At 39.7% G+C, this 24927-nt stretch overlaps 1 protein-coding gene across 4 annotated transcripts in view; it reads right to left on the bottom strand.

The window, feature by feature from the left end:
* SLC35D2 (solute carrier family 35 member D2) overlaps nt 1-23425 on the bottom strand; it is a 55864-nt gene extending 32439 nt beyond the window's left edge. For all 4 annotated transcript variants that reach the window (XM_039245658.1, XM_039245659.1, XM_039245660.1 and 1 more), the window contains exons 1-4: nt 23236-23425; nt 13794-13827; nt 11380-11466; nt 6241-6308 (exon numbers count right to left, since the gene is read on the bottom strand). In XM_039245658.1, the coding sequence (XP_039101589.1) occupies nt 6241-6308; nt 11380-11466; nt 13794-13827; nt 23236-23393 (347 nt within the window). In that variant the 5' untranslated portion in view covers nt 23394-23425. The remainder of the gene's footprint in view (nt 1-6240; nt 6309-11379; nt 11467-13793; nt 13828-23235) is intronic.
* Nucleotides 23426-24927: the final 1502 nt, after the last annotated feature.

The following is a 24927-nucleotide window of genomic DNA, read 5'->3' as shown; positions in this document are numbered from 1 at the left end:
GAAAAACTTGATAAATTAGACTTCATCAAAATTTCCAACTTTTATAAATGGGTAGTCAAAAGGTGATACATATGAAAAATAGAATATGATTTAGCCTTTATAAAAGAATTAAAAAGGGGCGCCTGGGTGGCTTAGTCGGTTAAGCTTCCGACTTTCACTTAGGTCATGATCTCGCGGTTCGTGGGTTCGAGCCCCGCGTCGGGCTCTGTGCTGACTGCCAGCTCAGAGCCTGGAGCCTGTTTCAGTCTGTGACTCCCTCTCTCTCTGACCCTCCCCTGCTCACGCTGTCTCTCTCTCTCTCTCTCTCTTCTATAAATAAATAAAAACATTAAAAAAAAATTAAAAAAAAAAAGAATTAAAAAAAAAAAAGAATAGGGGTGTCTGGCTAGCTCAGTGGGTAGAGCATGTGACTCATGATTTTGGGGTTCTAAGTTCAAACCCCAAGTTGGATGTAGAATCTCTTAAATAAAGAAGAAAATATTTTAAAATAAAAAGAAAATCTTTTTATTTATTTATTTATTTTTTAAATGTTTTTTATTTATTTCTAGGAGAGAGAGAGAGACAGCGTGAGCAGGGGAGGGTCAGAGAGAGAGGGAGTCACAGACTGAAACAGGCTCCAGGCTCTGAGCTGGCAGTCAGCACAGAGCCCGACGCGGGGCTCGAACCCACGAACCGCGAGATCACGACCCGAGCGAAAGTCGGACGCTTAACCAACTACGCCACCCGGGCGCCCCAAGAAAATCTTTTTAAAAAGAATAAAATTCTTATACATGTTACAACATGAGTGAACCTTGAAAACATTATGCTAATTGAAATAAACTTGTAACTTAAAAAATAACAAAGACTGTATCATTTCACTTGTATGAAATATCTGCTGTAGGCAAATTCATGGAGACAGAATGTAATATAGAGGTTACCAGTGGCTAGAAGCATGAGAAAATTGTTATTTTTCAATGGCTGCAGAGCTTCAGTATAAGATGATGTTAAAGTTCAAGAAATAGATAATGGAGATGGTTACTCAACATATGAATATACTGAATGCCAATCAACTATACACTTAAAAAATGGTTAAAATGGTAAATTTTATGTGACATATTTTTTACCTTAAGTGTTAATTAAATTTTTAAAAACTTAAAACTTTTCTGTTTCAAAGTATACCATTAAGAGAGTAAAAAGACAACCTACAAAATAAGAGAAAACTTTGCAGTCATATGTGTTGTGTTAAGGGACCTGTACATAGAATACTAAAGAGGACTTACAACTTAATAACAAAGAGATGAATAACCATATTAAAACTAGGCAGAAGATGTGAATAGATATTTCTCTAAAAATATATAGCTAGCTAGATAGATGGCCAATAAGCACATGAAAAGATATTCAACATCATTAATCATCAGAAAAATGTAATCAAAACCATGTACTTCACAACTACTAGAAAAGGCATAATCATTTCTGATATCTATGACAGATGATAACAAATTTGGCAGGATGTAGAGACGCTGTCACCCTCTTACATGGCTGGTGGGACTGTAAATTGTAGTCACTTTGGGAACTAGTTTGACAGTTCCACAAAATGTTAAACAGACAACTGCCATATGACCAGCAATCCTACTCCTAGGCATAGATCCAATCAATGGCAATCCCATTCTTCAATGAAGTCATCTTTGTCTCCTTTCTTTCTCCCATACATGTTATTTATCAGGAAATTGTGTTGGCTGGGCCTTCACAATATATCCACAACCTAGACTGTGACCTCAACATAACTTTTAACATTAAAAATAACCAGGGGATGGGTGCCTGTGTGGCTTGGATAGTTGAGCATCCAACTTCTGATTTGGACTCAGGTCATAATCCCCAGGGTCGTGGGAGAGAGCCCTACATCAGGCCTGCTTAAGATTCTCTCTCTCTTTCTGCCCCTCTCCCCTGCTCAGACACTCTTTCTAAACAATAAAATAAAATAAATGTATAAATACATAAAATATAAAATAAAATAAAATAAAATAAAATAATAAAATAAAATAAAATAAAATAAAATAAAATAAAAAATAACCAGGGGATCCGTGGAGAAATGGCAGGAAAAGTCCAAGATAAGCCTGGGACATCATGAGCCAGAAAGCAAGGAACTAATCAGACCACTGGGGCCCTAGAACATAAAAGTCAAATCACAAGGGCTCCCATTGGCCTGAGATGAGATAATGTGTGCATCAGAAGATTTATATAATGAATTGAAAACATCAAGTAAATGAAACAGATCAATAGAACAGACTAGAGCACCCAGAAATAAACCCACACAAATATAGTCAAATGACCTTTGACAAAGGAACAAACATAATTTAATGGAGAATGGATGGTCTTTTTAAGAAATCAAGTTCAAACCACTAGACATCTGCGTGCAAAAAATGGAATCTAGACAGACCCTACACCTTTCACAAATAAACTGAAAACAGACCATATGCTTAAATGTAAAATGCAAACTATCAAACTCCTGGAAGATAGCACAAGAGAAAATGTAGGTGATTTGGGGTTTGGCAATGAGTTCGTTTTTTTCTTAATTTTTAAAGAACTATTTTAGGGGCTCATGGGCGGCTCAGTCAGTTAAGCGTCCGACTTCAGCTCAAGTCATGACCTCATGGTTCATGGGTTCGAGCCCCTTGTCGGGCTCTGTGCTGACAGCTGAGAGCCTGGAGCCTGTTTCAGATTCTGTATCTCCCTCTCTCTCTGACCCTCCCCTGCTCATGCTGTCTCTATCTCTCTCAGAAATAAATAAAACATTAAAAAAAAAAAAAATTTTTTTTTTTTTTAATGTTTTATTTTTGAGAGAGAGGGGGAAAAAAAGGTAGAGCGGGGGAGGGGCAGAGAGCGAGGGAGACACAGAATGCGAAGCAGGTTCCAGGCTCTGAGCTGTCAGCACAGAGCCTGATGCGGGGCTCAAACTCGTGAACCACAAGATCATGACCTGAGCCAAAGTTGGATGCTTAACCAACAGAGCCACCCAGGCGCCCATAAGATTTTATTTTTTTAAGTAATCGCTACACCTAACATGGGATTCAAACTTACAACCCCAAGATCAAGAGTCACATGCTCCACCAACTGAGCCAGCCAGATACCTCTCAACAATGAGTTTTTAAACATAACACCAAAAGCATGAACCATGAGAGGAAAAATTGATATGGAACTTCATTAAAATTTAAAACTTTTCTGAAAGATAGTACTAGGAGAATGAAAAGACAAAACTACAGACTGAAAGAAAATAACTGCAAAACAGATCTGACAAAAGACTTCTATCAAGTAAATGGAAATTCATGAGTTTATAATGATTATAGTAAAAAACGAAAACAAACAAGCAAAAACTCTCACTGGTCATCACTGAAGGTGACAAGATACTAATTTATTATACTAAACACATATAAATAAAGCTTACACCTGCCTTTCTGTGTGAAATGGTGAAAGTCTGTATTTGTTAAAGAAGTTTAGGGGTGCCTGGGTGGCTCAGTCCATTAAGTGGCTGAGTTCAACTCAGGTCATGATCTCATGGTTTGTGGGTTCGAGCACTGCATTAAGCTCCCTGCTGACAGCTCAGAGCCTGGAGCCTGCTTCAGATTCTGTCTCCCTCTCTCTCTGTCCTCACCCCCACTCATGTGCTCACTCGCTCTCTCCCTCTCTCTCTCTCAAAAATAAATAAACATTAATAAATGGCATTTAAAAATAATTTAAAAAAAAGAATTTTACATAATACACGCAGGGTGATATAGTTAGAAAATCACCATTTTGCAACCTGTAATGAAATAATGGATCTAGAAAGTCATCATCAATGAATGCTAAAACAATTAGGTGAAAGACTGATGGGAGTGCCTGGGTGGCTCAGTTGGTTAGGTATCTGACTTTGGCTCAGGTCATGATCTCACAATTCACAAGCTGTGCTGACAGCTCAGAGCCTGGAGACCTCTTCTGATTCTGTGTCTCCCTTGCTCTCTGCCTCTCCCCAATTCATACTCTGTCTCTCTCTCTGTCTCTCTCAAAAGTAAATAAAACATTAAAAAAAAAAAAAGAAACAAAGAAAGACTGATGGGGTACTTTCTAATGAAGGGACCAGACTGACATCTTAAAATCATTAAAAGGGGAATCAACCAACGTAATATCATAAGTAGGACACTTGAAGAAATTTTTATGGGTGTTAGATATTGTGGTGATAGATTTCACAGACTTATACATAGGTCAAAACTTATCACTTGTGCATTTTAACTATATACAGTTTATTTTGTGCTAATTATATCTCAAAAAGGTGTTTTTTAAAAAAAAAAGTGGGCTATGGGCGCCTGGGTGGCTCAGTCAGTTAAGAGTCCAAAGCTATGATCTCACAGTTCATGGGATTAAGCCCCACATCAGGTTCAGTGCTGCTTGGTATTCTCTCTCCCTTCTCCCTCTCCCTCTGTCCTTCCTCTGCTCGTGCTCACTCTCTCTCTCTCTCTCTCTCTGTCAAAATAAATAAAATGAGCATTTTTTTAAAAGTGGACTAAAAAAAAACTAAAAAAAAAAGTGGTCTGAAATATTACACGCCCCGTCATGCAGTAGGAGGAACCCAACACCACCAATAAATGGATCTTGTCTGAAAAACTAAACCTAATATATCAAAGCAGTAGAACCAACTACCAGTTTATAGAAAATATGAAGCAGAGCAGAATGCATTACATGACACCATGTAAACAATCCTTCTTCCTCCTTAGTCTCATTTTCTGTTTAATTCTCCTCTCCCAGAAACTCCCTGGCACCCAAGAAGCCTCTTCTTCCCTCTTCTAAATTCATGTAGAGAAGTGTTTAAGAACACTTGTAATAAAGATGTTTCTAACATTGATACTTGCTCGCTACCTTGAGAACAGTGTTTTATCAATGAATGGATGTTATATTCATTCTTCAATGCATGCAGAGCCTTTTAGAACACTATAATAAGTATGCTTTTAAAAGCACTTTTAAAAAAAACAAACAAGAGGGGAACCTGGGTGGCTCAGTTGGTTAAGTGTCCGACTCTTGATCTCAGCTCAGGTCTCGAGTTCAAGGCCCTCACTGGGTTTCACACCCAGCCTACTTAAAAAAAAAAAAAAAAAAAAAGACAAAGAGGAAAAGGAAAAAGAGGGGAGGGGTGGGAGGGGAGAAACGGAGGGAGGAAGGGGGAGGAGGAATGGGGAGGAAGAGGGGGAGGGGGAAGAGGAAGAAGAGAAGCCTTCATCTGCAAAGATGAAACCCCCAGTGCAAGGAGTGAGCAGCTGTCAGTGTTAACCGAAACCATCTCCCACAGCTGCAGGTGAACTCACTCAGAGACAAGCCAAGAGGATCCACTGTAACACAGCAATAGCACCTAACTTCCAAAGCTTTAATACATATTTGATACAATTAAGGAAAAGTGTCCCAATCCCAGAAAGAAAGAAACAAACAAACAACTAAAATGTATAACCAAAATCAGTATTTCACATTTTGTTTTCCACAACTACAATCTGCCCTTTCCAAATAAGAGGGAAGATAAAAGGTCTAATTTTGGTTGTCAATTTTACATGTCCTTCTCCTTCTGATCTACCTCCCACCTGCCCCCTTTTTACTCTCACTAATCAAATAGGGTTTTCCTCAATCTGTTTCCCTTGGTACAAACTTCATTTTCTCTTTATTTACATCTTCATTCACGTGTGTTCATCAGACTACACGTTCACACCATGTTTTCTGATGTATCGCATGCCTTGCTCTTTCTATACTTCCATTTTCATCTTTTAAAGTACTTTTACTTTAGCCAAACAAAGGACCCTAAAATAAATGCAAATTGCAGAAGTATATAACACACTTAAAAATAACACCTGTCATTTATTTCTCTCTGTAGCAAACCTGACCTCCCCCAAATCTGACAGAATGTTCCTGCTTTTACAAAGCTGTGATGAAACTAAAGTTACACAAAACCATATTCATTCAAATGAATCTTCCTAGATACATCATACCTTCTCTGCCTTGATGCCCACAGATCTCACATTCTATTTTCAGACATGAATATAAAAGAAAAGAAATCAGCTTTTAAAATTCTTAAAGACATTAACAATTTACATTCAAAACTCTAGTTTTCTTAACTTATTAGATATTATTTTCTTCTGCATGTAGCGCATGTAATATTTGGAAAAAATCAAACTTGGCCTTTGCATTGTACCATTGGAAACAAACAAGTAAAGAACCTCCCAGCAACCATTCTCCTGCACTCTACTCTACCTTAATTTACTTGTGCTTGATAATCCACTTATGTGGTTTCCAATGTAGAGGAGAGGCAGGGGAAACAGCTTCCATGGAAAAAAAAAGAAAGAGAATATTTAATTAGAACTCCAATAATGATTTTCCTTCATATGTATAGATGGTGACACTCACTCCCCATTAGTAAGCAAATCATTTGAGTCCATTTCCCTGTAACAACTGTGAATTTTCCACAATCTAAAACACATCATGGGGCATTTTGGTGGTTCAGTCAGTTAAGCATCCGACTTCAGCTCAGGTCATGACCTCACAGTTGAGGAGTTCCAGCCCCACATTGGGCTCTGGCATTGAGCCCGCTTTGGAAACTCTGTCCCCCTCTTTCCACCCCTCCCCTGCTCTCTCTCTCTCTCTCTCATAAATAAATAAACCTTAAAATAAATAAATACATAAATAGGGGTGCCTGGGTGGCTTAGGTGGTTAAGCGTCTGCCTACAGCTCAGGTTATGATCTCACAGTTTGTGAATTCGAGCCCCACATCAGGCTCTCTACTGTCTGAGCAGAGCCCATTTCATACTCTCGGTCTGCCCCCCTCTCTCTGTCCCTCCCCTGCTTGCTCACAAAATATCTCTCTCAAAAATAAATAAAATAAAAACTTAATTAAATAAATAAAACACATCACTGGAATGTCACAAGGTTGGTGACCCTTTCAAAAAGCTTTGTCTACCACCCACATTACTTTGGAGTGACTTTATTTGTTTTCAAGGCCTAGAATGATTCCATATCTACCAAGGTTAAACAACATACCAGTAATATTTGAATTAGGTTTACTGAACTCTGAGCTCCTGAATTATTTTGTCAAGAGAAATACTGTTCAGAACATACTGAAGAAACATACAAAAGATCTACTCTTCCATAAATGAAAAAAAAAATTCTTTCATAAGGTCACACACAGAACTTTTTGACTGATACAATCTACAGCTATCAAGGTGAGTCCAGCATTTTTTTCCCACTAAGAAGACATTAAGCAATCCAGATAAGATATCCTTTGAAGGATTTTGAAATACTAAGTGCCATCTATCCCCCCCAAAAATTAGAAAATGTAATTATCAAGAGATTTGCTCAAGAAAGAAGACATAAGGAAGAGAGCACCTCACATCTAAGAATTTCCCCTTCATTCACAACATTCTGGTTGATAACCCAATAACACTGCTGGGATATTACAACTTTAGAGGTTCTTAGATATTGAAAAGAATCAGTTGCACCCCCCCCCATATGTAATTCAAAATAAAAACAATACTGACTTCTAGTTTATAGTAACAGTGAGCTATATGATCAGTGTTAATCCCTTTGGTGAAAACAATTAAAAGTGCCAGGTAAAATAACTTAAAACCTTCATAAAGGCATAAAATATGTGGGAGATAGTGAGTCTGCAGGCCAAAACTAAAGCATGAATGGAAACCCAGAGAGAAACAATGGAAGGCAGAGGGCAACACAATTGCATCATCTTCAAGGGTCTATCAGATTAGAATGCTACCCCCAACAAGAATGTCTTTCGAAAGCAAAGGAAAAATATGCAGTCTTCTTCAGACAAGCAAAAACTAAGGGAGTTTAAGCAGACCATTAGTAAAGGAAATTCTAAAGGAAATACTTTAATCAGGAGGAAAGTAGAAAGTGTGGGATGCAGAAAGGAGAGAAAAACAAAAGGAGCAGTAAATATGTGGATAAATATAAATAAACATTGGCATTGATTTTTTTAAAGAAAATGAAAATATACTGTGAGATTTACATAAAGTTATTCAAGTTCTGGTTGAAAAGAGCACATTAAATTGGGAGGACAGGTAAATGGGTAAAAGTCCTAACACTGTTGAAGGGGAAGATACTTATTTTTTTTTTAATGTTTTTTTCATTTCTTTGTTTTGAGAGAGAGAGAGCATGAGAAGGGAAGAGGCAGAGAAAGGGAGAGGCAGAATCCCAGCAGGCTCCACGCTGCCAGAAAAGAGCCCAACGTGGGGCTCAATTTCACCAGCCATGAAATCATGACCTGAGCTGAAATCAAGATTTGGACGCCTAACTGACTGAGCCACCCAGGGGCCTATGGGGAAATGATACACTTATTAATTAACTTTACAATTTGATAAGTCAGGTATACCTGCTATAATTTCCAGGTAACACTAAAAGAACTGAAACAGATCTACGTCATATATAGGTGATCCTTGGACAATGCAAAGCTTAGGGATGCCAACCCCCTACACAGTCAAAAATCCATGTATAGCTTTTGACTGCCCAAAAACTTAACTGCTAATAGCTTACTGTTAACCGGCAGCTTTAGTAATAACATAAACAGGCACTCATATTTTGTATGTTATACATGTTATGGATTATATTCTTACATAAAGTAAGCTAAAGAAAAGAAAATGTTAAGAAAATCATAAGAGGAAACACACTTACAACCCTGTACTGTATTCATCCAAAAAAAAAAAAATCCACATATGATGAACCTGTGCAGTTTAAATCCATCTTGTTCAAGGGTAAGCTGTGATTAAACACTTTACCTGGAAGATTTAACTAAAGTTTTAGGCATCTAATGATATGGCCTCAAAATAAATTAAACAAAACAAAAAACCTGACAGCAATACCAAGAGAAATAAATATATCCATAATCAGAGATGATGGCAACAATAATATTTTCTATTTCACACGCTCTTAAAGTGCGACTTTAACACTTTCTACCATCCAAAGGTAGGATCTAGGTCCCTTCCTCTTAAAATTGCATGGGACTGTTTCAATTAATAACATACAGATGAAATGATGCTATGTGACCTTTGAGGCTAAGTCATAAAAGGCAAGGCAGTTTTGCCCTGCTTGCTGGAACACTCACCCTGAAGAATTCAGCACCATGTAACCACTTTGACTCTCTTGAGCCTGCCATTTTGTAAGGAAGCCCAAGTTAGCCTACATGAGTGACCACATAGAGGCCTGAGATTATAGGAAGAGAGGTTTGTGACCAGCTCCCAGCTGCACTAACCAGCACCCCCATCGTTGTTTCCAATCTGTTATTACCTGTCTGAAACTATATGGAAGACTTAAGCCAGAACTACCGAGGTGAGGCTGTCCTGAATTCCTGAACCATAGTAACTGTGAGAAATAATATAATGATTATTGTTTTGAGTCACAAGTTAAGCAGCAAAAGATAACTAGAACAGGCATATAAGGGATCTACAAAAAGCCTACAACAAAAAGCATACTAAATGGTGAAATACTAAAAGCTTCCCCTTTGAGATCAGCCAGTATTAGCACTTCTATCAAAACTGCATTGAGTCCTACACCCTACAGTAGCAGAAGTAAAAGAATAAAAGTTAGAGTGTTGGAAAGAATGAAGCAAAACAGTCATTTTTTGTAGATGACCTGATTGTGAACGTAGAAAAATGTAAAGGAAACCACAAATAATGATTAATATTCTATAATTTTTGCATATAAAAATATATAAATGCAATATAAAAATATATCCCTCTGCTTTTCCAAATTATATACATATATATCCATGTTGTTCAATATATTATTATATACATTATATATTTATTACATATAATATATGATAATTATTATATATAATATATATTTATTATATAATGTTTACTTATTTATTTTGAGAGAAAGTGAGCAGGGGAGGGCAAGAGAGAGAGAGAATCCCAAGTAGTCTCCATGCCCAACATGGAGCCCCACATGGGGCTTGATCTCATGAACCATGAGATCATGACCTGAGCCAAAATCAAGGGTTGGATGCTTAACTGACTGAGCCACCCAGGTGTCCCCCAAACAATATATTTCTTAAAGATCTATGCAATAGCAAAAACTAAAAGAAAACAATGTTCAGAACAGTATTCTCTTTACAGAACATTCAAGAATAGCACAATGATTTCAGCAAAACGTTAATTCAGGAGTGCATATTAGAATAATTACAAATATAGTAAGAAAAGTATTATTACAAAAGTCAAAATAGTGGGTAAGGAGGATTTTGTGATTCTATCTCATGACCTAGGTCATGATTACATGGGTTATTACTCATTCAAGTTTACGTTCATATATGATGTTTTCTCTACATATATATTTCACAATGTTTAAGTGTTTAAAAACTATAGTATATCATAAACTAGGTGTAAGCAAACCCAACGATATTCTGATTTTTCCTATGATGACTGGATTTTCATTCATGATTGAAGTTATCATTATACTTCAATATTTTGTTTTTCTCTTTTTGTGGATATCCATGATTATTGATGCTATAAGCATTTGCTTAGTCAGCCAGATGATTTATCTAGTGATAGATGCCAGCATCTTTCCAGGCCTTAGAGACATAGTAGTGAAAAAGCCAGGAGAGGTTCTCACCTTCAAAGAACTGACAGTCTGACTTAACTTCCCTAAATCCAAAAATGTTATCAAAATACAATTAATACTACCTGTTTTATAGGATTGCTCTAAAATTAAATGGCTGGCTTAAAGCAACTGTTTATTGAACCAGCAACTGTTGCAACTGTTTAAAAAAGGTAGTTCTGTTCCACATTCCCAGGAAGGAAAAGAAGGTTTTAGATTTCTAGTTCCATCATAGGAAAACCCATGTATTTCTATGTGTATCAAATTATATTCTTCATTCCACTCACAGCTTTTATCAATCCAGGCTAAAAATGAAAACTTAAAACAGGATCAGAAAAGTAGGGCCTAAGAGCCAAATCTGGCCCATCTTTTGTTTTTGTAAATAAACTTTTATCAGAACACAATCACAGCAATTCATTTATATATCATGGTACAATGGCAGAGAGCTGAATACCTGCAACAGAGATGGTCTGGCCCACAAAGCCTAAATATTTACGATCTGCTTTTTTACCAAAAAAGTTTACCAAAACCTAATACTATTGGGCTTTGCCATTTCAGAAGACCATTGTATTATTTAGCGTCAATTGCTAAGCACACACTTTGACTATTACTACATTATGTTAATGAACAACTGAATGAATGATATAAAATCTCTATAAAGAAGTTTCTACCCAATGTAAGCAGGAAGTACAGTGTGTATGGAAGTGGACATGCATTCCAAGATCAATTTGTAATTCTATAGTATTTTCATATCTTCCACCATGGTTTTATGTATTCTTCATCACATACCTTCACGGGAACTTTCTTGTCAAAATCAGGGAAGTGAATTATGTTATTTAGTTTGGACACATACAGTATCATTATGGTAGCTGCCATCTAAAAAAAAGGGAAGGAGAAACTTCAGTAAAATATCTGGAAAGACATCTTCAGAAGAAAATACATTCATCAAAAATAAAATATTATCCAAAAAAATCCATTTTCTAGGTTCCAAAAAATAACTATTTCTTAGAATAACAAAATTGTTTTTCTTGCCAATGTATGAATTCCATCAGAACTATAGGCAAAAATAGGAGGAACTTAATGGAGAACTGTGGGGGAGAAGAAGGGGGGAAATAGTGGGGGAGGGGGAGAGAGGCAAACCATGAGAGACTCTTGAATGCTGAGAACAAACTGAGGACTGATGGGTGTGGGGGGGGGAAGGGGGGAGATGGGCATGGAGGAGGGCACTTGTGGGGATGAGCACTGGGTGTTATGTGGAAACCAGGGGGGAGATGGGCATGGAGGAGGGCACTTGTGGGGATGAGCACTGGGTGTTATGTGGAAACCAAGTTGACAATAAACTATTTGTAAAAAAAAAAAAAAAAGATAATTAAACTTTTATTTATAGTAAGAAAAAAAAGAACTATAGGCAAAAAGTGTTAAGATCAAATAGACTCACACACATATACATATATTATCTCAAGGGGCTGAAGGAACAGTGATGGAGTGAAACAAGATATGGTGTCTGCAAAACTGGCCAGAGTAACCACAGGTGGTGAGGCCACTCCTTGATCCTGGGCCATCCTTCCCATGTATTGATCATAGGGACACCTTCCCACATAAAGTGAGTGTGGGGGTATTGCGAGGGGGCAAACTCCATATATTCCTATAACACAGAAGACAAATTAAGAGGAAAAACAATTTTAAAAGGGATTTATTTTTCTCTTCAATCTTAGTTGGTACTGCAAAAATGTCTCCTTCAAATCCTATTAATCCAGAGTACAAGTATCTTAGAAATATTCTAGATCTTATTATGAAGTAAAAAATTTTAATATTATCTTCCTATACAAATTTTTGAACTTTCTCAATTGTCTCCATATTATTATGCAAAAATTTAAGACCTCCTTCACCATGATTATCACCCTAAACCTTGAGTCTAATGAGTTTACAAATGGAATATTTATGACAGATTGTAACATGAGCCCATCTTGAATTATAATTATAGTTTGTATTTATAACTGACCTTATAATTCTCACAGAAATATACTAACATTTACTTAGAATATCCTGTAACTCAGACTTTTAAATGAGGTCTGCTTCCCTCTTCCCCCACAAGTTGTGTATCAGAAAGGCTTTACTTTGAGCATAAGCCAGTGAATTTATTTGCCTTGGGGATTACTAAAGGCACATTATCACATATTCACTGATCTTTTAAAGTACTTTTTCCTACATATTTCACACTGAAACATTAAGATGATGTATTTTGGGCCTTAAGGAAATATAGTATTTTATTATATTTTTTTATTCCTAAAATGATACTGCAAAGAGTACCTTATCAGCAAAACCTTTAACCAGAATAATGTTTAATCACATGAATGAATCCTTCCCAAGATTCACAATTAAAAATTTAATTAACAGATGCAATTTTCACAATTTTATTTTTCTCCCTATAAATTAAAGCAAAACCAAACAAACAACAAAGAAAGGTGCCTTTGGTGCCTGTTACCACTTGCCCACTGGAAATCACCAGCATCTGAACAAGACAGTAAACAAGCCACAAATTAATATTAATGGGAAATTTCAGAAGCAGCCAAATGGGGTTAGTCTGAAAGCTCACCCAATCTTGTCTTTATACTTGAGAACAAAAATCACAAACTGCAGGAAGCAAAATGCAAACATGTTTAGTTAGGCCCACAGAGAGTTTTGTAAAAATCTGAATGTGTTGTCAGCATTTACAAATTTGATATAAAAATTCAAAATCTGTGCTTCTCTTGAAAAACCTCCAGAGGTGTTAAAATAAGGACTAAATGAACCCAATCTCATCTCCTGAGCCTTTTTCTCTCAGCACAGTGGCTTAAACTGAGTCCCAAATGCACACTTCAACTTTGGCAACTATGATCCCTGTCCCACCTCAGCCTCCAGTTTGCTCCCCACCAGGCCTGAGGCTTTTAGTCTTCTGACCCCTTGCTTTAAAGGGTAATTAAATTCAATTAAGGACGTTGAAACAAGTAATTGCTTTTTCCTACAAATATAACTGTTCCTAAATTATAGAAAGACTTATTAAAATGTGTGCCAACATTTCATATTGTTTCGCCAAAAGTACCATAATCTGGCCCTCTGTCAGCTCAATAAATTTGTAAACCACAATCTTAAACAAAAGTGCTTAAAGTTTCATTGTGTATAATGACAACTAATTAAGTGGTTAATTTTTCTTTTTCACTTACCTGTCCAATTCCAAGAAAAATTGGTGATGGGAAACTATAAAAAACACAAAACAACAAATAATTTTAGCAACTGATAAAAATTTGCAGTCTATAATATGTAATGGCAGGAGTTATTTAAAAATCTTAGACTTTTTCTTCATTCTCAGACCATTAAAACTTACAAAATTCACAGACTTTTCATTTGTTCATTTTTTTTTTCATCTTTAAACTGATTGTTGCCCAACTTGGTAATTTTCTATTGTTCCTTGTCTGTCATCCTATTAACAGACAACATGCCTATGTATATAGAAAGCCAAAATAATCTGGGGCTAAATTATTAGAATAAATAACTTTAGCAAGGTCACTGGCTACAAAATGGATACATGAAAAATATCATTTGTATATCTACATGCTGGAAGAAACAAAGTGAAAATTTTAAAGAGGTCATTTATTATAACACTAAAAGCACATCAAATAATACTGTGTATTTTATGATATTAAGAAATTATTTTTAATTTCTTAGGTATTGAGGTGGTGTTTTTTTAAAACGAAAAGAGCCCTTCTTATCTTTTAGAAATACATCTTGAAATGCATATGATGATATGTTTTTAATTTGCCTCAAAATAATTCGGGGGGGAAATGGTAGGATTGAGTGCAAGGGGGATACAAATGTAATAAACTGCTGACCCTGGGTGACGGCTACTGGATGATTCATTATACAGACATATCTCATTTTATCACTCTTCACTTTATTATGCTTTGCAGATACTTACAAAGTGAGGGTCTGCGGTAACCCTGCCTTGAGCAAGTCTATTGGTGCCATTTTTCCAACAGCATTTGCTCACTTCGTGTCTCAGTGTCACATTTTGATAATGCCCATGATATTTCACACTTTTTCATTATTATTATTCTTGTGGTGGCAATTTGTGACTAGTGATTATGACTACCTGAAAACTCAGATGATGGTTAGCATTTTTTAGCAATAAAGTATTTTTTAAAATAAGGTTATGTACATTGTTTTTCAGATATAATGCTACTGCACACTTAACAGACTACAGTATAGTGTAAACATAACTTTTATATGCCCTGGGAAACCACAAAATTCAATTGACTCACTTCACTGCAATATTTATTGTATTGTGGTGGTATAGAACCAAACCCACAACATCTCTTAAGTATGCCTATACTATTTTTTTTTTTAATAATACACCCAGGAACAAATCTAACAAAAGACTAATTAAAGATTACAATAAATGGATTCCATTACAACTGATGAGAGAAAAAATTCTTTAAAGGCCTGAGATAGAAGTCATTTTAGATTTCTTTCTAAGTCAGCATAACTATAGGTACACTTTGTTGAAACCAAAAGCCTGATTCATGGTCCACCAAGCATACAATGTACCCCTTCTTTGTGAATGAGAAGCCTAAAGGAAGACCATGTTGTCCTTAAGATAGCAATCAATGCTCCTACTCCCTATTCTTTGATGTTAAAACTTGTGATTCTTGCCGATATGCTAATATATAATGTTGAGCTTTTACAAAATGTGAAAACTGTAACCTGTAAAACCCTGTAAAAAACCATTCATCCTCTGGAGTTCTTTCTTCTCTGTAAAGAATGTTTCCTGAGCAGCTGTCCTTACTGGGGCTCGAATAAAACTCTCTTTCTTACTCTTAGAGATTCCAAAAGGTTTGTTCATTTCGCCTTGACACAATGGAAGAGAACAGAAATGAGGACAGATACACACATATATGACAACGATGACAGTGCACAGCAGTGAGGGAAAGATGATCTTTTAACAATCGGCACTGGATAATCTGGATGATACACTTCACACCACACTTAGCAAGGCAGCATGTCACCTCCCCCTGCTCACTACCCAAACCCGCACTGGCTCCCAGTCATTCTCTCAGAGAATATCACACACACACACACACACACACACACACACACACACACACACACCTACCTCAGTCCTCAATCTGCATATCAGAGGGAAATACACCTATTTCAGATAGGGCAAGAAGAGAGTAAAGAACTGACTTGCCTTATCAAAGAAAATAGAATGAATGTCTGGACAGTATCACCATGAGAATGAAATTCATTCTAGTGGATGGATACCAGTGGTGCCACCCAGATACCCACTTCTGGACTGAGGCATTCATTCCGCAGTTGCCCAAGAACATCCTCAGCTGAAGAAAGCTACTTTGCCAATGGCAAACACCCTCCCTGTGAGCATCCTGCATTCCAAGCCCCCACCCCAATCCAGAATTCTGTTGAGTCATCTCAGATCCAGAGCCCCTGGGATCAGGCTTTGTTGTGACTGCAGGACAGCCAAACCACACTTCCCTCTCTCCACCACAGTAGTGGATCCCAAGAGCTCTACCCAACATACTGCCTCTGCATCTCTGAGGCTACTTTCCAGAGAATATAATCTGCCACATCAAACAAAACCACAAGACAGCAACATAAACAAACAGTAAAACAATAACAACAAAAGGCTTACAGAAGGTAGACAAAGAGACCAGCTTAAAGGAAAATATAATACATAGAGAGAAAGAGCCCAATAAAGAGAGTAAATGATTCCTAGATAAAAAGCAAATTTGTTGACATAAGGGAAATAAATAAATTGTATCTTCAGATCTAAAAGCACACTGTTAAAGAAAGTGCGACATGAGTAAAGCAGCAGCCATGAAATTCAGACAAAAATTACCTGACACTGGCATCCACCAGTTAGGGGTCAAATCAAAATAATGAACTCAGCAATGGAGACACTGTGGTAAAAGGGCTGTTGCTGATTACTGTATCTGTTTAAATACACAACAGATTCAAACAACTGTGCGATTATAATTACACAACAGGATACCACATTATAAAGCAAGATATGGAGGGGAGGGGACACAGGAAGAAGCACAGAGCTCCATCCTTCACAGCACAGAGGTCTTACATTGAAGTGTATTTAAAATTGAAATACATTTACAAAATAAACATCATGAGATCAACTTCTTAATGTTGTTCATGACCTCTTCATCTTAGAAGGATCTTTTAAGAAACAGTAAGAAGAAATCTATATTTGAAAGTCAGTTAAAACTAAATTTCAAGCATACGCGCAACTTGCGATTTCCACTTAAAAATCAGCCTTCAAATGCAGCCAACGTGACAGACGGTGGGACGGCCCCTGGAACGCTGCAGTATGAGTTCACAGGGTCAGCTATGAAGCTGTCTTGCCAAAAAGGTTTAATCTGAATGTAATCAAACTTTTAGATCTAAATTTCAGTTGGGAAATAAGTTGAGTAAGATTTGAAAAAATAAATCAGACAATCCATAATGTGGGGACATTTTATAAAATACCTGGCCTAGGCTTTTCAAAAAGTCAATATCATGGAGAAGGAATGGGATGCGGGGGCTTTTCTAGATTAAAATAAACTATAAAGACATAACCCCATGCATTTCAGGAAGCCTGACTGGATCTTGATTTAAATGTTTAAAGCAACAATAAAACTCTCTTGGGACAACTGGGATGATTATATAATTGGTATTAGATTACTTTAGGAAATCATTAAAGTTCGTTAAAAAGCAAAAATGATACTATGCAGGAGAATACCTGTATTTCAGAAGAGACAAGCTAACAAATTTTGGAATGCAGCATCATGACATCTGCAACTTACTTCCAACAGTTTAGGGGGGGAAGCAAATATAACAAGACGTTCATTACTGCATCTTAGTGATGTGTGTATGGCTGTTCATTTTACTCTGCTTTCCATCTTTCTGTATGCTTGAAACTCCACAATAAAAAGTAGTAGTGGGGGGCACACAAGTGATCCTTAAAAAGTTAATTAAATAAAAGCCTCTTCTTTCCAAATTCTTTCTGGATTAAAGAAAACAATTTATAAATAAATGAGTAAATAATTAGTATCTATAATATGGACCCTCTTTTTAAAAAAAGCAATTGAGGGGCGCCCGGGTGGCTCAGTAGGTTAAGCGCCCGACTTCGGCTCAGGTCATGATCCCATGGTTTGTGGGTTCGAGCCCCGCATCGGGCTGTGCTGACAGCCAGCTCAGAGCCTGGAGCCTGTTTCGGATTCTGTGTCTCCCTCTCTCTCTAACCCTCCTCTGCTCCTGCTATCGCTCTCTCAGAAATAAATAAAACATTAAAAAAATTTTTTTAAAGCAATTGAACCTATACAACTATATCTCCAATCTATCCATCCGTCTAAAAATATGTGTGAAATTATTGCCTAATGTTATAGTATTTTTTAAAAATTTCACCTTAATATTTTTTCTTTTCTTTGAATTCTTTGTAATGATCACACCAGAATGACTCTTCTTGAAAAAAAAACAAACAAACAAAAACAGAGGGACGCCTAGCCCCTCCTCAGTTGGTGGAGGATGCAACTCTTGATCTCAAAGTCATGAGTTCAAGCCCCACAATGGGCACAGAGCTTACTTAAAATTTTTTTTCAATTTTTTTTAACATTTATTCATTTCCGAGAGACACAGAGACAGAATGTGAGCAGAGGAGGGGCAAGAAGAGAGGGAGACACAGAATCTGAAGCAGGCTCCAGGCTCTGAGCTGTCAGCACAGAGCATGATGCAGGGCTCGAACCTCATACCATGAGATCATGACCTGAGCCAAAGCAGGAGGCTTAACAGACTGAGTCACCCAGGCGCCCCCTAAAAAAATCCTTTTTTATTTTTTTAATGTTTATTTATTTTTGAGAAAGTGTTAGTGGGGGAGGGACAGCTAAAAAATTTTTAATAAATACTTCAAGATATTGATTCTAGGCAGCAGGAATATAGATAATTATTATTGTCTTCTTTGTGCATTTCTGTATTTAAATAATCCCTGATTTTTAAACTGAATTCTTGTAGGAGTAAACGGGAGGAAGTGAAGACAACAAGAGGTGTGTACACAAGTTCTAAGAGTCAGGTTCTGAAAGAAGAGAGAAATGAGGGTCTACCAGGGATCAAGAATGGGTTGTTCCTGCATGAGACACCGGAACACGTTTTCAGGGCTAGAGATGCTGAGGCGGAATGAGGAGGGATGGAAGGAGTGAGCAGTGCACCCACGGAGAGGAGGGCTGGACCTCGCACGGGCGAAAGGCTCCCTACATCTTTTTTTTTTTTTTAATTTTTTTATTTATTTCGGAGAGAGAGAGAGAGAGACAGCGTGAGCAGGGGAGGGTCAGAGAGAGAGGGAGTCACAGACTGAAACAGGCTCCAGGCTCTGAGCCGGCAGTCAGCACAGAGCCCGACGCGGGGCTCGAACCCACGAACCGCGAGATCATGACCTAAGCGAAAGTCGGACGCTTAACCGACTAAGCCACCCAGGCACCCCTGGCTCCCTACATCTTAGCACCAGGGCACCGTGGGGGCCTCATCTGACATCTCCTTTCCCACTGAAGTAGTGGGAGTGGAGGGTGGCAGTGGGAGAGGTTCCAGCAGGTAGGAGGAAGCAAAACCCCAGAAGGAATGAGTGGGTGGGAAGGAGAGCCCACTGGGCTTGGCGACCACCACTTTACAGCTCAGAAGTGGTTTCGTCCCACAGCAGTCTGACTGGCTCAGTGCTGAAGGAGGAAGGCAGGCAGGCAGCAGGCTGTGCCCGACCAGCGGACCAGCGCCAGCCCCAGTGGGCCCCCGAAGGGCTCTGAGCCTGGATGCGGAGACACCAGCCGGAGGCAGCGCTGGGCGTGGGCAGCCGGGCGGGTCACGGCCCAGCATGGACCACCCTGGGAGTGACTGCAGGAAGTAAGGCCACACGGGCTGCCAGGGTTCCCGGATGGCTCCAGAGTCCTCAGGGTTGACTCGGGACTGGATGCAGAAGACCAGGCCTCCTCGTTGTGAGAGTGACACGAGCTCAGGGGCCACCACAAAGGACCTTAAGGAGTGGTAAGTCTGGAGCCCACGAAGCCTGAGCAGTGGGGAGCCACGAGGACCCAACCTCACCTCCCAGCCACACCTGAGGTGAGATCAAGATCCAGATGCTTCCAGGAGCCAAGGAAGCAGCCAACCAGAAGCGACATCTTCAGAGAAAGCAGGTTTTCATCAAAGTAAGAGAAAATTACAAGTTGTTTTTGTTTTTAGTATGATTTCCAGTCCCCACCACTGGAGGCTCAATACAATATCTTTTATAAAAACCTCTCCAAGTAATTCACATGGTCAGGCAGGTTTGGAAACCACTGTGCTAAATGATCCCAATGTCCTGGGATGCATAAAGAACTAGATATACAGGAAATACTCATTGAACTGAATACAACTAAGCTCCATATTTTTATTAAGTACCATTAGTAAATTCTTGCATGTCCTAGAGAACAGTGTATTTCAATGGCAACAAAAAAGCAACTGCAGACCACCCCACAACCCTCATGAATCTGATTCCAAAGACCCACTAGTGTAACCAACTAGCCATAGATTCTTAGATGACCTTGCTTTTTCCTCCCACCCTCACAGATTCTGAGAGTTCATACCCTTCAAAGATTTCTCTGTCCAACTAGATAAATCTAGCATTCAATGAACCAGATAAGTCTAGCATAACAAATAATGAACACCACTGATCAGATGTGAACCCCAACCAGAAACAATCTGTTCAAAATGGAAGAGAAAAAAATATTCCTTAGGCTACATTCCCATGACCCTGTGGATCAGGTAATTGTCGAAATGCCCTTTCAATTCTACAACACAACATTCTATCTTCAAAAGCTAATGTTTGGATCAGATTTCTGTGGTTTATTGTTGTAACCAAACCAACCCAACCTTCCTCCCCTCAAAAATGTGCGCCTAAAACATTTTGAGATGAGAGAATGAACAATATTATTTGAACAGGGTTCTCCAACTGTATATTACATTACAGAAATGTGAAATGTTTATTTCTAAGGACTGAAAGAGTTTTGTCTTACAGAGAAAAAAACCTTCATTTCCTCCTTCAATCATGCAACTCAACATTTTAAAGATGGGAAGGCTAGAGTGTAAGATATCTCATATAATAATAATCCTTCCTAGTTGGAGACTTCCGCTTCATCTTCAAAGCACTTAACCACTGTTTACTTGTCCCTGCTTCCAACAAGAAGACACCTATTTTTGGAGGCAGTGACTGCCATGGCCAGAGAGCACACAGCTCATTCAGGTGCAGAAAAGAGAGACTGAACTTCAAACTTCATCCAACATAACTGCCAACCACTCCCAAACAAGCTTATTAATAGCATTCTCTCTTTTTTTTTTTTTAAATCAAAAGTGTTTTCAGTTTTCTTTTTCATTCATTAGTGTGTATTCTGTGTGTTAAATGATACAGGTTTAGGTATATGTTCATTCTAATTTCTTTGAGGCAGTGTTGGTGTTTCCCACGGACACCAGCAAGCATGCTTGCCACACACTGAAGAGACCTTGTAAAGAGCATGAACAGCTGTAAGATCACCAAAAAATATCCCAGTTCTCTCTCTTCCCTCCATATCTGCTGCTGCCCTGTGCCGCGGTCCAAGCCATCTTTTAGAATCATCTAGAATACTGCAATCACTTCCTAGCTCCTCTCCCTGCCTCCAGTGACATCAGTTCTCCAACCAGCAGCCAGCCAAAGAAATCTTTTTAAGCACAGAAATTATGTCATATCACTCCTGACGCTAAAACCTCCGAAGGGACTCCCAAATGCATTTAGACTAAAATTAAAACTACTTATCATGGTTTCCCTGCTTCCACCCTGGTCCCCAAAATGTGCTTTCAACACAGCAGCCGGAGTGATTTAGATCATGTTACTCCTCTGCTCAATACTGGCTGGTGGCTCCCACCTCCCTGAGAGCCTCCATGGCAGCTTCGTAGGCCCTCCAGGATCTAACAATCCATTACCCTCACCTAGTACCATTTCCCACCCAAACACCCTTCTCTTTCATGTTTGGAATATTCTTCCCTCAATTCCTTCACATCACTTATCTCTTGGCTCAAATGTCAACTCCTCAGTGAAGCTTCACTGATCACACTCAGATGGCAAACTCTTTCCCATGCCCACATTCCCCAACTCCCTTCCCTGCCTTATTTTTTTCTCCTGACCACACAACTGCATCTGACATAATATAAATTCTACCAGTTTATTTATTTATTGATTCAGTAGAAAGCTCCATGTAAGCTCTAGGAGGATAGATATTTGCTCCATGACATTTGGGGTTCTGATCTGCTTTATTCACTCCTATGTCCTAAGTGCCTAGAGTAGTGCCTGGCACTTAACAGGTGCTTAATAAATATTACTGAATGAATGAAGTCTGATCCTGCCTTCCCTGCCTCCCCAATCATCTCTCCTACCTTCTTCCATTTGCTCATGCCTTCTGTCTGGAATGCCCTAGTGCCAACCACTCCATCCCAGGCACTCTCATAACACAGCTGAAATCACCCTGCTTATTCTTGAACCCACTTCCTTTCTGTCTCTATCACCGGAATGGGATCTCCAGAGCAGCAACTCTGTGGTGATCACAGCTGCTTCCCTAGTGCCTGCAGTGGGCTTGGCACACAGTAAGTGCTCAGGAAGTATCTGTTGGTGGTGTAACCAGCCAAGCTCCTGTGGGTCTCAGCTTTCCCAAGTATAAAATAAGAAAGCTTAAGATACTCTCTGAGGTCTCTTTAGGCTCTTTACAAAATTCTGATTTTACAGTCTTGTAGCGCTGTATAGTTTGCTCTGGGAGGTCATTAACAGGGTTGTAATTATCCAGCTTTTGCATTTGAGGAAACTGCTGGCTTTGGGACTAGCCCAAGAGGCACAGCTATTAGATGGTGGAACTGGATCTAAATCCACAGTGCTTTCAGTGCTGCTATAAGGAGAGCTGAATTAAACAGGATTTTCTAGTCCTTACAAATAGGCTCAAGGAACCAGGAATCTGGTTTACGGCACACTAATCCAAGAAAGTACGTCATGTGAACTGCTAATGGTTTTCCCCAGTTTCCCATGAACACGCTGGTAATTTGAGAATGAATGATCAAACAATAAACACAAACTTATCCGCTCAGGACTCATCTGATTGTTGAACATCTCCATTTGTGTAAAGAACTGTTTGCCTTTAAAGTTCACATTCAGATCCCTTGTTTCAGCTCGCCGGTGCACTGGAAAGCTTTGGGGTGTAGCTCTACAAGCACGCTACGCAGAGTCTCCCAGTAGTAGTAAGCGGTGGAGACGCGTGTCCGCGATTGTGGAGAGTAAAATGACTCTGTTAGCTTGTCGCTTGGGTTTTGGAAGGTCCTGGCTCGGCGAAAACGCGGTCGATGCGCGGAGCACACCGCCACCCGCGTTGGCTCTGGAGTCGGTAGTGACACTCCGCGCTCGTCCCCGCCCGCCCGCGGACCCGGGCGCCGCCAAGGTGCTGGGAGCGCAGTGGCAGCCCCGCCGCGCCCCGAACCGCGGCACCTCGGGAACGGAAGGTCCCGGCACCCGGCGCCGCCGAGCAGCCTGCGCCCCGCGGACCCCGCGCGACCCCCCGGCGCCCTCCTCACCTGTAGGTGGTCAGGAGCGCCTTGTTGACCAGCACGATGAGGAAGGAGCAGGCCCCGTAGAAGAGGGCCGACAGCAGTTTGACCACCCGGGAGGGCGCCCGCGCAGAGGCGGCGTCCGCGTCCGCGCCCGCGCCCTCGGTCTGGCGGCCGGCCGTCATGTCCCGCGGCCGCCCGCCGCCCGCCCGCCTCCGCGGCGCTCCCGCCGCCCCGCCCCAGTTTCGTCCCCGCCCGCGGCCGGCCCGCGAGAGGGCGCGGCCGAAACAAGAAGGGCCGCGGCCACCCCGCGCGCGCGCGCCGGAGAGCGCCCCGCCGCTGCGGCGCCGACCGGCTGGAGCCCGCGCCCGGCGCTGCCGGGTGTGAGCTCGGAGAAACAGGGTCCCGACGTGAGAAGGCCTCGCTCCTTCCCGGCTGCCCTCCTGGGGACACGCTTCGGTTTGGTCGGTGTGTTTTGCCACTTTTCCGTATTTTTGGACATAATTTACGTAACAACGAAATGCAGGCTTTACAACCCACAGGTCGTTGTTTTGACAAATGCGTGCTCTTGTAAGCACCCAAATCAACGCATTAACATAACCTCAAAAAGTGCCATTTGTGCCCCACTGAAGTCAACCCCATCTCATTCTGATCTCCATTGCCGCGTTTCATTTCTTTTCTAGAATTTCACTAATAAATTTCATGTTAAGTATGTACTTTCAAGACTTTTTTGTACTCCTTTATTGCTTTTGCTGCCCACCCTTGTTGTTTCAACTTGCTGAGTAGGAGCACAGTTTACCTAGTCATGTTGGTGGGCATGTTGGTTGTTCCCCTTTTAGGGGTATTACCCAAAATGCTTCCATGACCATTGTGTACAAGTTCCTATGTGAAGCGACGTTTCCATTTCTCCCCGGCAAACACGCAGGAGGAAAAGTTAAGATGGGTGCAGTCGCAAGTCTTTTCTTGCCTCTGTGCTTTATGGCAAGTGCTCTCGTTACAGAAGAAGGGCCCATTTCTTTTCTAGGCAAATAGCAACTGGCTCCAGTGTCTGTTGTTCAAGTGAATTGAAAAGCCTCCCAGAACGGTCTACTTTGACCACACTCCACCTGCTGTAGCATTCTGTAAGTGTCCCATATTTTCTTTCTCAATAATTAACTTTTATCTGAAATTTTAGAGGCGCCGAGGTGGCTGAGTCGGTCAAGCATCTGAGTTCTGTTCAGGTCATGATCTTGCAGTTCCTAAGTTGGAGCCCAGCATAGGGCTCTGTGCTGACAGTTCAGAGCCTGGAGCCTGCTTCAGATTGTGTCCCCCCACCCCCCCACCTCAAAACTGAATAAATATTTTTAAAATACTTTTTTAAGGTGAAATTTTAGCTTATAGAAAAGCTGAAGATTTCGAATGAAAGAAACGTTTGAGCATAACTGCATCGATGCATGCACACCAGTGTATTTTTAACACTGTAATAAGAGGAAGTCAAATTGAGATCTATAATCTAAAAGGCCATAATTTTAAGGTAAAAAAAAGCAATTTACACTATGATTTCTACTATGCTAAAAAGATGCCTGAGATGAGCTCATACTGGAATGAAGTAGAAAATGCACCAAATAACAAATAATGGGAGAATGCCATAGGTGACATTTCTACCTTTTCAATTTTTTATATTATGGTTATTGTTGATAGGAAAACAAATTATAAAGGATTCAAGAATGAACATGTACT

Source organism: Hyaena hyaena, unplaced genomic scaffold (assembly GCF_003009895.1).
Source record: "Hyaena hyaena isolate Hyena2069 unplaced genomic scaffold, ASM300989v1 scaffold_269, whole genome shotgun sequence".
NCBI classification, from domain to species: Eukaryota; Metazoa; Chordata; class Mammalia; order Carnivora; family Hyaenidae; genus Hyaena; species Hyaena hyaena.
Note: the sequence above shows the minus strand (reverse complement) of the source record. Positions and strands in the feature narration are given on the sequence as shown.